The sequence below is a fragment of the Perognathus longimembris genome, chromosome 23 (assembly GCF_023159225.1).
Source record: "Perognathus longimembris pacificus isolate PPM17 chromosome 23, ASM2315922v1, whole genome shotgun sequence".
Taxonomy (NCBI): domain Eukaryota; kingdom Metazoa; phylum Chordata; class Mammalia; order Rodentia; family Heteromyidae; genus Perognathus; species Perognathus longimembris.
In genome coordinates, this window is record NC_063183.1 from 17,278,173 (window position 1) to 17,291,399 (window position 13,227).

General features: G+C 38.8%; 1 protein-coding gene across 1 annotated transcript in view; it reads right to left on the reverse strand.

Moving 5' to 3' along the window:
• Positions 1-410: 410 nt before the first annotated feature.
• Positions 411-13,227, reverse strand: part of LOC125340428 (IQ domain-containing protein H-like) — a 33,578-nt gene continuing 20,761 nt past the window's right edge. The window contains exons 4-5 of the mRNA XM_048332050.1: positions 11,102-11,228; positions 411-808 (exon numbers count right to left, since the gene is read on the reverse strand). Of these exons, the coding sequence (XP_048188007.1) occupies positions 668-808; positions 11,102-11,228 (268 nt within the window). The 3' untranslated portion in view covers positions 411-667. The remainder of the gene's footprint in view (positions 809-11,101; positions 11,229-13,227) is intronic.

Consider the following 13,227-nt stretch of genomic DNA (forward strand, 5'->3'; position numbering starts at 1 on the left):
GATTCTGATCCTGGTCACACAAATCCACATTTGATTTTTTTCCCCCCTCTCATTATTTTGCTGACATAAGAGACTGGTCTCTGCTTGCTTCCAGTTGAGAATAACATTCTTAAAGGTTTGCTTTTTACTTAGTACCCACAATTTGAAGTGGTGGATACAGCAGGCTGCTGTTTCTTTGGGTTTTTCTAGTCTCCTATAACCAAGACATAGAATATTTAAAATGTCTCTACTCATTCTCTTTTTCCTTGTTAAAAGTTATTTTTCTTGTCTAAAGTTATTTCCTTCATAAAAATTGTAGCTCTAGATTATTTATATAATCTATATCATATTATTTATTATTTATATATTCTATTTTTGTATCTTCTCTATCTCAAGATCTACAATATTTAAAATGTTTCCACTCATTCATTTCTTGTTATTGTAAAATGATTTCCCTCTCTGTAAAAATTATAGCTCTAGATTATATATGCTTATCAACCAAAAATAGAGAAATCTGGATGAGCATATTTTCTTCACCATTACTAATTATAGATAGAATGAAAGAAACTCCATTTCATTAAAAAAGGAAAAAAAAAAGCCCAAGGACAAAAGGGTCACAGTCTTACAATCCACATTCTCTCTACTACTAAGGAAATGACTTTTAATTCTGGAAAAAAAAATTAAGACCTCATTTAAACAACTCATTACTTACATACGCCTTTCTCTTGTTAATACGTGGCAAACTGACTCCATAGTTTGCATTCACGGCAGCTCGGTGGTGGATGTTTTCAGGATCCTTCATGATTTTCACATTCAAGCCTATCTTTCTCTGAAACAAAGAAATGATGAAACTTTCATGCCAGAGGAACAGAAGTGCTTCCTAATCCTTTGTGTCCTCAGAAGAACATAAAGTTCTTTGAAAATAATGGTTTGAATTCTCACTAGAAAAAATAAGATTTGGATCATTTAGGGTACTCATTGGTCCTTTAAGAAAGGGAACTTTCTGTCAGTTTTCCCCTACGCACCCTATTACCTCTATAAATATATGCTCAAGCGTTATTTATTTTCTCAAAAATAATCCTAGATGCCAACCAAGGTGGGCAAAGGAGTAGAATACCTGATCTCCACTTATTTTTAGCCTTCCAGGTCAAAGACCTTGTCTGTGAAATCTATACTCCAAACACACAGGTAGAGGGCTCCCTTGGTCTGTTAATGTGGCCACTTTTCCTCAGGGAAATTTTTAACAGGTAAATCTCAGTCTGGACCTGATATATTTACCATAACAAATTTATTTACTCCTTCATAGAGAATTTTGCCAACTGAAAAAGTAATTTGGGCTTTCCTTAGAAACAAAAGTAAAAACACCTCCCTCAAATAACTTGTTCCTCATTTTACTTTTTTTTTGTTTTTAATGATCTTTAAAGTACCAAGGAGTTTCAATTCAACATATCAATGTATGAGTACAAAACATCTTTCTTTTGGGGATACTGGTATATAATTTTATTGCCTATTTAAATAAACACTAAGAAATATGGATGCAGCAAAACAAGACTGCTTTCTAGTTTAGTTATGTTCATAAAATTCACTTATGTGAGTTCAGTGCTTAGCAAAAAGAAACAAATATACTGGTATAACTACTTGGTGTGTTTGAACACGGGTCCAGCACACCATATCCTGGGGCTTGGACTCAGGGCCTGAGCACTGTCCCTGGCTTCTTTTTGCTCAAGGCTAGCACTCTGCCACTTGAGTCACAGCGCCACTTCTGGCCATTTTCTATATACATGGTGCTGGGGAATTGAACCCAGGGCCTCATGTATACGGGGCAAGCACTCTTGCCACTAGGCCATATCCCCAGCCCCCCCACACCATATCTTGAACTGAGGGCACAGGCCTCGTTCTTCAAGGTTGGCAGTCTAGGAGCCACAGATCTACTTCCAACTTTTTGTGGCTAATTGTAGATAAACGTCTCATGGACTTTACTGCCCTGGCTGGCTTTGAATCACAAATCCTCAGCTTGCTGAACAGCTAGGATTACAGACATGAGCCACGGGCTCCTGGCTGTACAGCCTTTCATAACGTATCCCTCTTCCTCCTGTTTTTAAGTAGTGTTTTAATGACTGAATCTCCAACTAACTGCTGTCAACTGTCTTCTTCAATTAATGCAGAGAAGAGGTGGCAAACAAGAAAGTCTGGTCAGTTTCTCCTTGAGGAACCTGCGAGGAGTTGAAAGGTAATGTAGCTGCTGCTTCCAAACTGTTTCCTCCTGTGGCTAAGGCGCACGCACAGCACTATGCCAGCCTTTCTGCAGAGAAGCCGAGGGCCTATTTTTTATTGAAATTAATACCTGGATATATTTTTTTCCTTCTTAATTAAACTTGCAGCATAATTTCTATTCTACCAAGGATTGGGAAATTACTAATGTGTATTATATTGACTGGATGTGGTTTCTTTAATTAGGGCTTTTTTTCATGCATATTCTGGATCCTGTTGATGGTAATAGCTTCATCTGTCATGGCTAAGCTTTGTTAGAACTTTGTAATTCAGAGATCACTGGCTCGGCGATCTGGTACAGGGAGGAAATGATCAAAAGCAAAATCACTGTTAGAAGTGGCATTCAAATTGGGTTGCTTTTTTTTTTGCCAATTTTTACATTTCTGTGGCACTGGCACATTTATTCTGCAAATAGATAAGCATGTCAATAGAAATCCAACAGAAACAATAGGTAGCAATATTGATTCTTTATGGTTGGCTTCTAAGACAATGAGAAAAGTCTTTAAAAATTATTAACATTCTAATAGATACATGTGCATATTAAATTAATAATATATAGTGGGCATAGTTTAATTTCTCCTTGAGAACACATTGAACAGTGACAGAGTACTTGCATAACATGTGAGAAGCCCTAGGTTTGATACTGACATAGAAAACTACCTGAAGGCATTTACATTTAGACAGTATTAGCACATCAAATATCTTCACTAATGGTCACCACCAAATAGATTCAGAACATAAATTTGTCCTATGAGCTAGAGAGCCATTAGCAGAGATATTAAAAAAGTACCTATAAGAATAGGCTGCGTTATCAGATCTGGCAATAAGTATATTTTTGTGTATGTGTGCCAGTTCTAGGACTTGAACTCAGGACCTGGGTACTGTCCTTTAGGGGTTTTGGGTTTTGTTTTTTTTGGCTCAAGGTTGGTGCTCTACCACTTGAGCCACAGCTCTGATTCTGGTTTTTGGTAGATAATTAGCTATAAGAATTTTATAGACTTTTGAGCCCTGATGGCTTCGAACCAAAATCCTCAGATCTCCTCCTCCTAAGTATGGCATGAGCCATATAGGCAAGGCAATAAAGATACTTTTAAAAAAAAAAAAAGAAAAACAATTATAGGTTTAAAAACCAAAAAGGAAATTAATTATTCCATTAAGCAGAAATGCATCCCATAGAAGATGAGATGATCATATTTTACCAGCAGTAAGACAAGTATCAGAAATAATTCCAGAAAATTTTTTTACATTGGTTAAGAAAAGATAGATGTTAATTTCATTTATCTGGAGTACTGAACAATCTAAACTTTGTTTTCTCTCCTCTTGATAGTAATTACAAGCAGATATATCAAATGTGACTCTCATTTAGACTTTGGTTTGTAAGAACAAAAGTTATTATCAGAGCCAATTACCGTTTTACCTACATGGCTGCACAGAAGCAGGAAGCTCAATTTTCATCTCATCAGTGATTTTGTGGTATTTATTTTATTACTATGCCCACAAAGCTATATAAGAGAGAAACAGCTTATGCTATTAAAGCTAGGGTTGGAATATAAGAGGCTGAGGTTTCTTTAGGAAAAACTTCTGAATTAAAAACACTAGGCAGTATGTAATACCAGCTCCCCAGACACGGACAGACCATAAAACCACACACATCTGAGCAGTAGCTCGCATACAGAGTAATCAAAATTGAAATGCTTCACAAACAAAGTTACTAAGTTACAGGATTATCGGAATAACATTATTCTCAACAGTATTTGCTACAAGGAATGTCTTTCAAAGTGGATATTGCTTAATATCATATTCCCACTGCCATTAAATTTCAAACCCAGTTACAAGGCAGATAGGAAAACAATTCAGTTGCCATTGTTGTCTGTAATGTAAGAACAATAGACATCAAGTTGTAGTTTGGTGTCATTTCTAATTTGTGAACAGACTTCATAGGACTGCCTGTGAGGTTCTAATGTCTAATGTATGTCGAGTGTCTTATAAATTATAAACTATTATTCAAGGAACACCTTGAAAGGGGCCAAAAAAATAAAAGAAAAACTGCAATGGGTTAAAATACTATAAATATAAAAACTACAATTTCTTGGGGCTGGGATTATGGCCTAGTGGTAGAGTGCTTACCTTGTACACATGAAACCCTGGGTTCAATTCCTTGGCACCATATATATAGAAAAAAAAAGCCAGAAGTGGTACTGTGGCTCAAGTGGCAGAGTGCTAGCCTTGAGCAAAAAGAAGCCAGGGACAGTGCTCACGCCCTGAGTTTAAAAGCCCCAGGACTGGAAAACAAAACAAAACAAACAAACAAACTACAACTTCTTAAAACTTCTCCTTCCCTCAAAAACCTAATGATAAAATTGACAGATTAATCTGAAAATTGACATGCAGAAGAAGGAATCATGCATTTATCCTACTTTTCCTTTAAAAATTCATACTCATGCCAAAAACTATACTAAGGAAAAGTCCTTCATAAGCTGAAAGAGGATACAATTTTAAAGTCACTGCTTTATAATCCTTAATATGTACAGATATACATACATACATAATATATATTTGTGATAACCATTACTGCTTTCGGGATAAGAATAATGGGAGCCAGGCACCCATGGTTCATGTCTGTAATCCTAACTGCTGAGATCAGAAAATCCTAGTTCACAGCCAGACCAGGCTGGATAATCTGTGAGACTCATCTCTAATTAACCACCAAAAAAGCCAGAAGTGGAGTTGTGGTTCAAATGCTAGAGTACCAGCCTTGAGTGAAAAAACTAAGGGGCAGCATCTAGGCCCTGAGTTCAAGCCCCACTACAGGCACAGGGGAGGGGAGAGAATGAGAGAATGAGAGAGAGAGAGAGAGAGAGAAAGAGAGAGAGAGAGAGAGAGAGAGCACCAACATGTGAGAAGTAAGAGACTGATTAATGATAGGAGCTAACTGCAGCAGTACTGGCCTTCATATGTATTTTTCCCTTAAAATACTGCAAAGTAATATACTAGGAGTTGCCTCCCTTTTAATCTTTACTAGTTATGTGACTATGTAAGTTTATACAAATTTGCAAATACCTGGTTTACAGGGGAAAAGTTTTTCTGAATTACAGCTCAAAAAAATCCTGCTGAATTTATAAGTATTGCTTAACATTTTATAAAGATGAAAAGAAACCAAAATAACTTCATTCTTTTTCATCTACTTTCTGCAAGAAAACCTTTAACTGATAACACCTCTAGTCCTTTCTTCCTCTTCCTTGTCCATTTCTCATTTATTGTCATATTGTCATGTTCAGAGAGTGCTTGATTATTGATCTGAATAGAAAAAGGTTTTCAGATCATCATTAGTATACTCATAACTCCTACTCAAAAATGGGATAGAGTTGTAAAGAAAATTTAAAATATAATATTGTCAAAAGTGGGAAAGGGAGAGAAAGAAGGAGGGGGAGAGGGAGTTGACTCTCAGAGGAGGGAGAAGCATTCCTCCCATTACAACAGGAAGGAAGACACAGACAGTAAATGCAGACATGCGAGGACTGGAATGGAAAGGAGCTTCACTGAATGCTGAACAAATGTCGTTTAAATGAGACCGATTCTTGCCCTTTCCTGTGTATGAAATCCAGAAGCAGGTTTGTTAAGGGCTGGTCTAGAGATAGAAGGCATCTGATTTTTCCCCCCTTGATTTTCAGTGAGAATAAAGGGAATCTGCTGGGTGCTGGTGGCTCACACCTGCAATCCTAACTGCTCAGGAGGCTGAAATCTGATCACTGAGATTCAAAGCCAGCCCAGGCAGAAAAGTTCCTAAGATTCTTATCTCCCTTTGACTAGCCAAGAGCCAAAGTGGAGGTGTGGCTCAAGTGATAGGGTGCCAGGCCTCAGCAAAACAAGGTAAGTGACAGCATGAGACTCTAAGTTCAGGTCCTAGTACCAGTTCCTCTCCTTCCCTCCCCCAATAAACTATAATCCTAATCACCATGTTAGCCTATCCCGAGTCCACTCCAAGGCTACAAACTGTCTAGGTTCAGGTTAGAGCAATAAGTTAAATACAGTCTGCTTTAGAAATAGAACTATCAAGTTCAGGCTGGGTGCTGGTGATCACACCTATAATCCTAGCTACTCAGGGGGCTGAGATCTGAGATCACAGTTGGAAGCCAGCAGGGCAGGAAAGTCTTTGAGGCTCTTATCTCCAATTAACCACCAGAAAACTGTGACTCAAAGTGGTAGAGCACTAGCCTTGAGCGAAAGAGCTCAGGGACAGTGTCCAGGCCCTGAGTTCAAGCCCTACAGCTGACAAAAAGAAAATCAAGTTCAAAGGAAAAAGCTCAACAGATCCAAGTTTAGATAAAAGACCAGTGAAAGTCCTTTGGGGGACAAATGGGAAAAATCTAAATATAACCAGGCACTTATTGGAGAATTGCTGATTTTATTAGGTGTGATAATGGTAATGTGAGGAGAAAAAGAGCTCATTTTTAAAGATGCATGTTTAAAAATATTAAGAGGCAAAGTGCCACTGGGTCTGCATCGTAAACACATCAATAAAAACAAATAAAGCACAGATGATAAAGGTCACATGGTGCCACCATGCCTGGCTGGAAGGATGTTTGAATGTTTTCATAATAAAAAGGTGTGAGTTTTGTTTTTGTCTTCTTAAAGCCATGGGAAAGCCAGGTACCAGTGGCTCAGATCTATAATCCTAGCTACTCAAAAGGCTGAGATCTGAAAATTGTGGTTCAAAGCCAGACTTGGAAGCAAAATCTGTGAGTTAATCACAAAAAAGTGGAAGAGGAGTTGTGGTTCAAGTGGTAGAGCACTAGCCTTGGACAAAGACTCCAAGGGATAGCACCCAGGCTCTAAGTTCAAGACCTAGGACGAGTGGATGCTTATGCACGCGAGCCCACACAAACACACACACGGAGCTATGGGATATGTTGGATTAAAATTCCTTTGTATACCTACTTAAAGATAATAAATATATACATATAAAAAATTTTAAAGCTGGGCTGGGAATATGGCCTAGTGGCAAGAGTGCTTGCCTTGTATACATGAAGCCCTGGGTTCAATTCCCCAGCACCACATATATAGAAAATGGCCAGAAGTGGCACCATGGCTCAAGTGGCAGAGTGCTAGCCTTGAGCAAAAAGAAGCCAGGGACAGTGCTCAAGGCCCTGAGTCCAAGGCCCAGGACTGGAAAAAAATATTAAAGCTATGGGAGCCAGACATAGTGGCTCTTCCTATAACCCCAGCTACTAATGAGGCAGAGATAGAGGGAATCGCTATTTGAGTCTAGTCCAGACAAAAATTTAATGAGACCCTATCTTAGTCAATAAGCCAGGAATAGTGGTACATTTTTGTAATTTCAGCTATGTGGAGGACAGGGTATAAGAAAGAAGATTGTGAGCTGAAGTTAGGTCTATGCAAAGAGAGACAGACAGAGAGAGGGACAGAAACCCTATCTGCAAGCAGGAACTAGGAGCATGACTCAATGTCTCAAGTGTTAAAGCCTAGTAAACAGGAGGCCCTGAGTTCAAATTCCAGTACCACCAAAATGCCAGCGGGGAGGAGAAAAAAATTAACCAAAAAAGCCAAGCTGGAGGTATGGCTCAATTGATAGAGAACCAACTTGAAAAAGCAAGCCAACCAATCAAACAAGCACAAGGCCCCGAGTTCAAACCCAAGTACTGTCAAAAGCAAAAAATCTTTGAAGAAATTCTTACCTACTCTTTTTTCAGCTTTTACCTTTCATCAGATTGTTCCACATGCTAAAAGTCTTCACATTTTAGTTCTGATCAGATTTTGAAAACAACTTTCCCAACTGCATCTAAATGTATGAAGTTGAAGATTCTTCCATCTTAGCCTAAATATTTCACCTTGTTGCATCTACTACAGCAGTGTTGATATTTGTTGCAGTTCTTCTATTCAAAGAAAATGAGTTTTCAAGTTGTAATATTTCTGAAACCTTCCTGCCTTATTCTACATGTCAGAAAACAAGTTGCTTGCTTCTGTCATAAAAGTGAACTGTGATATTATGTAGATCAGAATTCAACCACACATGAGGATCTGTGTGTAGGCTGGATGTGGTGGTACATGCCTGTGGTTCCAGCTACTTGGGAGGCAGAGGCAGGAAGATCTTTAGTTAGAGGCACAAAGGGAGCAAGACACTGTCTCAAAAACAAGGTAAAAAGAAAAGGTGCAGACAGTAACTTCAGTGGTAGAGTGCTTGCCTTAGCATGATCAGGCCTTGGTCAATTCCCTGAATGATCTGCAAATAGGTAGGTAGGTGGATGGATGGATAGACAGATAGATTTCATCACAAGTGAGTTTAGTGCTCTAGTTGTACAAAGTAGCTTAAATTTTAAGCTAAACTAGGACCTCTGATTTCTTTAGTGCCTTTTAAGAGATTATACTTTAGGCAGGCACTGCCGGCTCACAGCTGTAATCTTAGCTACTCAGAAGTCTGAGCTGTGAGGATCATCACTCAAAGTTAGCTAGGGCAGGAAAGCCCATGAGACTCTAATCTCCAATTAACCATCAAAACCCCAAAGTGGAGCTGCAGTTCAAATGGCAGAAAGATATCCACAAGCAAAAGCTAAAGGACAGTGCCCAGGTCCTGAGTTCAAGTTCCAGTATTGGCAAACACGGGTGCATGCGCATGTGCACATAGAGACACACACACCAGCTTACCTTTGGTATAGCCATAAGACAAAATGCTACTGTAGAGACAGAAACTCTCACAAACCAGCAACACACAATGTATAAAATAGACTCTGGGGTTTTCCAAGCCACAGAGAGCTGGCACCAGTAACTCATGCGGCCAGTCAGTTACTGAGCAACCCTCTCACAGAAGCCTTTGATTTTAAGAAGTGTTTAACACCAGGGAAATTCAACAGTTAAGGAAAATATGAAATTATAAGCCCAACCAATTAAGGCAATGAAAAGAAACTCCATTATTTATTTCCTTCTGTCAGAGAATTCTTTTACAAATCAAGAGACAAAAAAATTCAACCTCTCCGTATCAGGGTTGCAGTAGGGTTTGCTGGCTGATGCCAGGCGTGAGGTCAAACAACCAAAAGTGAATTGGAGAAATCATTAAAGTCTGAAATTAAAACTTCGGATAAAATATCTTGCATACATTACATTTAAAATTATTTTGCCAACACAGTGGCTTGAACTCAGGGCCTCATCCTCTTGCTCAGCTCTCTTGATCATGTCTGGTGCTTTACTACCTGAACCATGCCTCCAGCCTGCTTTTGCTGATCATCTTGGAGATGGACTTCAAATTTTGTTCTCCTGGAGCTCAGCCCACTGAGTGGCTAGTCTACAGGCCACTGGCACTTGGCTCATTTAATGCACTTTTAATGTAAAGCCCTTCAGTAACTGATTTTGACTTTAATTTGTGAAGATTCCAAGGCAGCAGTCTAGACACTTCAACTTGGTTCTCTCTCTCTCTCTCTCTCTCTCTCTCACACACACACACACACACACAGGCTTGCTCTTTGAGGGTTCTTATATTCTCTGCCTTGAACCCCTAAATGTCACCCCAGGAAATGTAAAGTCATTCTCAGACACTTTCTTGAGCTCCACACTGTCTGCAGGTATACCTATACCTAGCTACCACTTGCCATTTCTTGGAGGCTCTACAGGTGCCTCAGACCCAACACTGAACTGCTACATCTCCTTCCCCTGTATCCCCATCTCACAGAACAATGTCACAAGCACTCAGGCCCCAGGTTGAATCACCGAGTTATCACAGACCTTGCTCTCTTAAGTCTCCAAATTAATCACTACGACCTCTTGACCTTTAGTCACAAGAGGACTACCTCTCTCTCTCTCTCTCTCTGATGACCCATGAAATCATCTGTTTGTCTGTCTCCCTCAATATGTTCTGAGGATATGTTTTCTAATGCTTAGGACAGTGCCTGAGGCCAGTAGGTAATTGATTTGCTGAATAATTGAATAACTTGTAGATGAATGAATGTTTTGGTAGCCTACGGGAAGTTGGTTTCTCTGTTGTTCTAAAGGAAATAATTATTAATAGTATCCGCATTGCTTCTTAAAAGTAGCCTGAATTGAAGATAATAATAATAACATCTCCTTAGATTGTTCTCAAGGTTAAACAAGCTGGTATTTCCAAAGCAATGACAATATCTGGTACCCAAAAGAAATGAGTTACTGAGCTGAGGGTGGAGCTCTCATGACTGGGATTAGAGCCAAACCAACAAGTGTGCCTTCATGGGATACCAGATCTTGTCAGCACCTTAATCTTGGCACTGTAGCCTCTCAAGCTCTGAGAAATAGGTTTCTGTCGTCTGGGCTGGGAAGCCTGTGCTCTTCTGTTAGAGTGGTTAAGCTAAGACAAGGAAGGGACAGGAAGCAATTGACAGAATACCCAATGAATGCAAAGTCAGAAAGTATGTGAGCTCTGTTTCTCTGTTCAAAAAGTTACATGCTTTATATTTTTATTCATTTTGCTTTTGAAAGAAAGTTCTCTCTCTTTCTCTCTTTTGGTAGAAACTGTGCTGCAAATAGATCTGAAACAATAATAATATGAAATTGTAGAAACAAATTTATATATTCATCATGTTTTCCAATTTTGAACACTAAGCCAACATCCTACTTGGATTCTTTAAATTTCTTATGTTTCATCAAGATATAATTCACGTGTTATAAATTTCATCTTTTCGTAATATATTGAAAACCAAGAGGTAGTTAGTATATCCATAGACATGCATAGTAGTTATTTCTATGTGATTCTGGAACATGTTCATCATCCCCAAAAGAAACTTCACACCAACTGGATGCCACTCCCTGGTCCCCCGTCCTCCTGGCACCTGGCAATCCTCAACTTGCTTCTGTCTCCATGGACTCCTACCTTTGATTTTGGAGGGACAAGTGGAAGTTGACCGCGCCGAGTTTGCCGGGCATGGGGTTGCCAGAGTTTATCCTCCGATTCCAGAGGGAAAGTAAATGATTTCTGGTCGACAACATTTGGAACCAAACTAAATAAAATAAGAGAAACTAAAATCAAAGTTGTTTTCTAAAAAGCTTCTCAAATTGTGATTTTTGAAACAATGCTTCCCAGTGAAAATTACATTCTACAGGAAGTATTCTGTGAGTGGTTAAAATAAATGAGAACAATCTTTAGCATTTTTACCCACAGTAAAACTGTACCTGTGGGATCAAGTATAAGAGCTTCCAAACCTGATAAAGACTATAACAATATAAATGAAAAGTTCTATCTCTGGCTTAGTATAAATAACTAATAATTGGTAGACTTACTGTACTAAAAAAAATTCTGTGCTTTGTTTAATAAAACCAAACTACAGGATAACCAATATTAAATATATTCAAGGCAAGTGTGGTGGCTTACACTCGTAATCCTAGCTGGTCAAGAGACTGAGATTTGAGCTCAAAGCCAGCAAGGAAATCTGTGAGATGTATTTCCAATTAGCCACTAAAAAGCCAGAAGTGGCACTATGGCTCAAGTGACACACACACACACACACACACACACACACACACACATATACTCACACATACAATGGACCCTAAGGATATAATATTTACATATTTTACATTTTTGCTATAATACATACACACCTACCTTTGTACATATATGCCTATGTATATTTTAGATGGTAAACCCTAAGAATACAATGTTTTTATTATTTACATTTTTTGCTACTGTAATTATGGCAAAGGATTAAAGATCAAAGATTATGAAAAGTTTTCCCTACCATGTGCTGGACATTTGCATGGGAGAGAAATGTAAAAACAAAGTGGATTTATAAAAATAAGTATACATGAATCATGTTATATCCTAAAAGTTTTAACTTAAAAACAGATTCATTTTATTTAATATAACCGACATAATTAAGATAAATCAAATGCAGCCACCACTATAACTCAACACCTTGATTCTACCATCGTGCCCACTTTTGCCATAACTGGGGATTAAACTCAGGGCCTCACACTCTCACTTGGCTTTTTAGCAGCAATATGGCACTCTACCAACAGATCCCCAGCTTCACTTTTCACTTTTTGATGGTTAATTGGAGAGAAAAGTCTCTTGGTTTTGTCTTCTTGGGCTAACTTCAGACCAGGAGCCTGGGCTGGCTTTGAAGTGGCATCCTTAGACCTCAGTCTCCTGAGTAGCTAAGATTACTGGTGGCATGAGCCACCAGTTCCCAGCTTGTAAAGTCATTATTAAAAAGAAATGTGTGGAATTCTGGTTTTATTCCAAAATGTAATTGAAGTGAGGAGGCTGAGTCTAAGTAACTTCTTACAGCGTCCTGGTACCTCTTGCTAAGTGGAGGGAGCTCTTCAACCAATGCTGAAAAGCCTAGAGGTGACAGAGGCCACCTGAATTCACTGAATTGCAGTTACCTAGCTCAAGGTGAGCTAGGAGAATTGTGCTGCAAAGAAATGCAGATGTCATAGGAAAGAAAGCTTTGCATGGAAAATGTTCTGGTTCTGCCTTGATTACCTCCCTGAGTGGCTTAAATCACCTTCCCCTGAGTAGTCTCTAAGATTTCCCCTATATTGAAAGGCTTAGGCATATCTCCTATATGGAAGGTTGAGGTGTATCTTTCCTAGATGGAAAGGTTCTGCTGGTACCTAAGCATGTACCTGAGTATGTCTATATAAGATCTGCTTTTGTAGGGCTTGAGTGCCTCCACCCCAAGCATGTGGTTTTTGTCCTTAAAAGCGTTGTATAAGCTCTGTTCTGGATTATTGGTCTTTGAGACAATAGTTCACCATGCAGACAATGGCCCTCCAATAAAGACTCCCAACTGGACTTCTCAAAATATAGTTTCTCTGTTTTCTCATGACTGGATTCACACCTGAAATTTTACCTTACAAAATAATGAGGTTACATGTTGTCACTCCTATTTTTATAATAATAATTTAAAAAAACACAAAAACAAACTTTAAAAAACTCTCTGATTCCCACCAGAGAATCAAGGTCACAAGGCAGAAGGCTTCCCTGAAAACTGA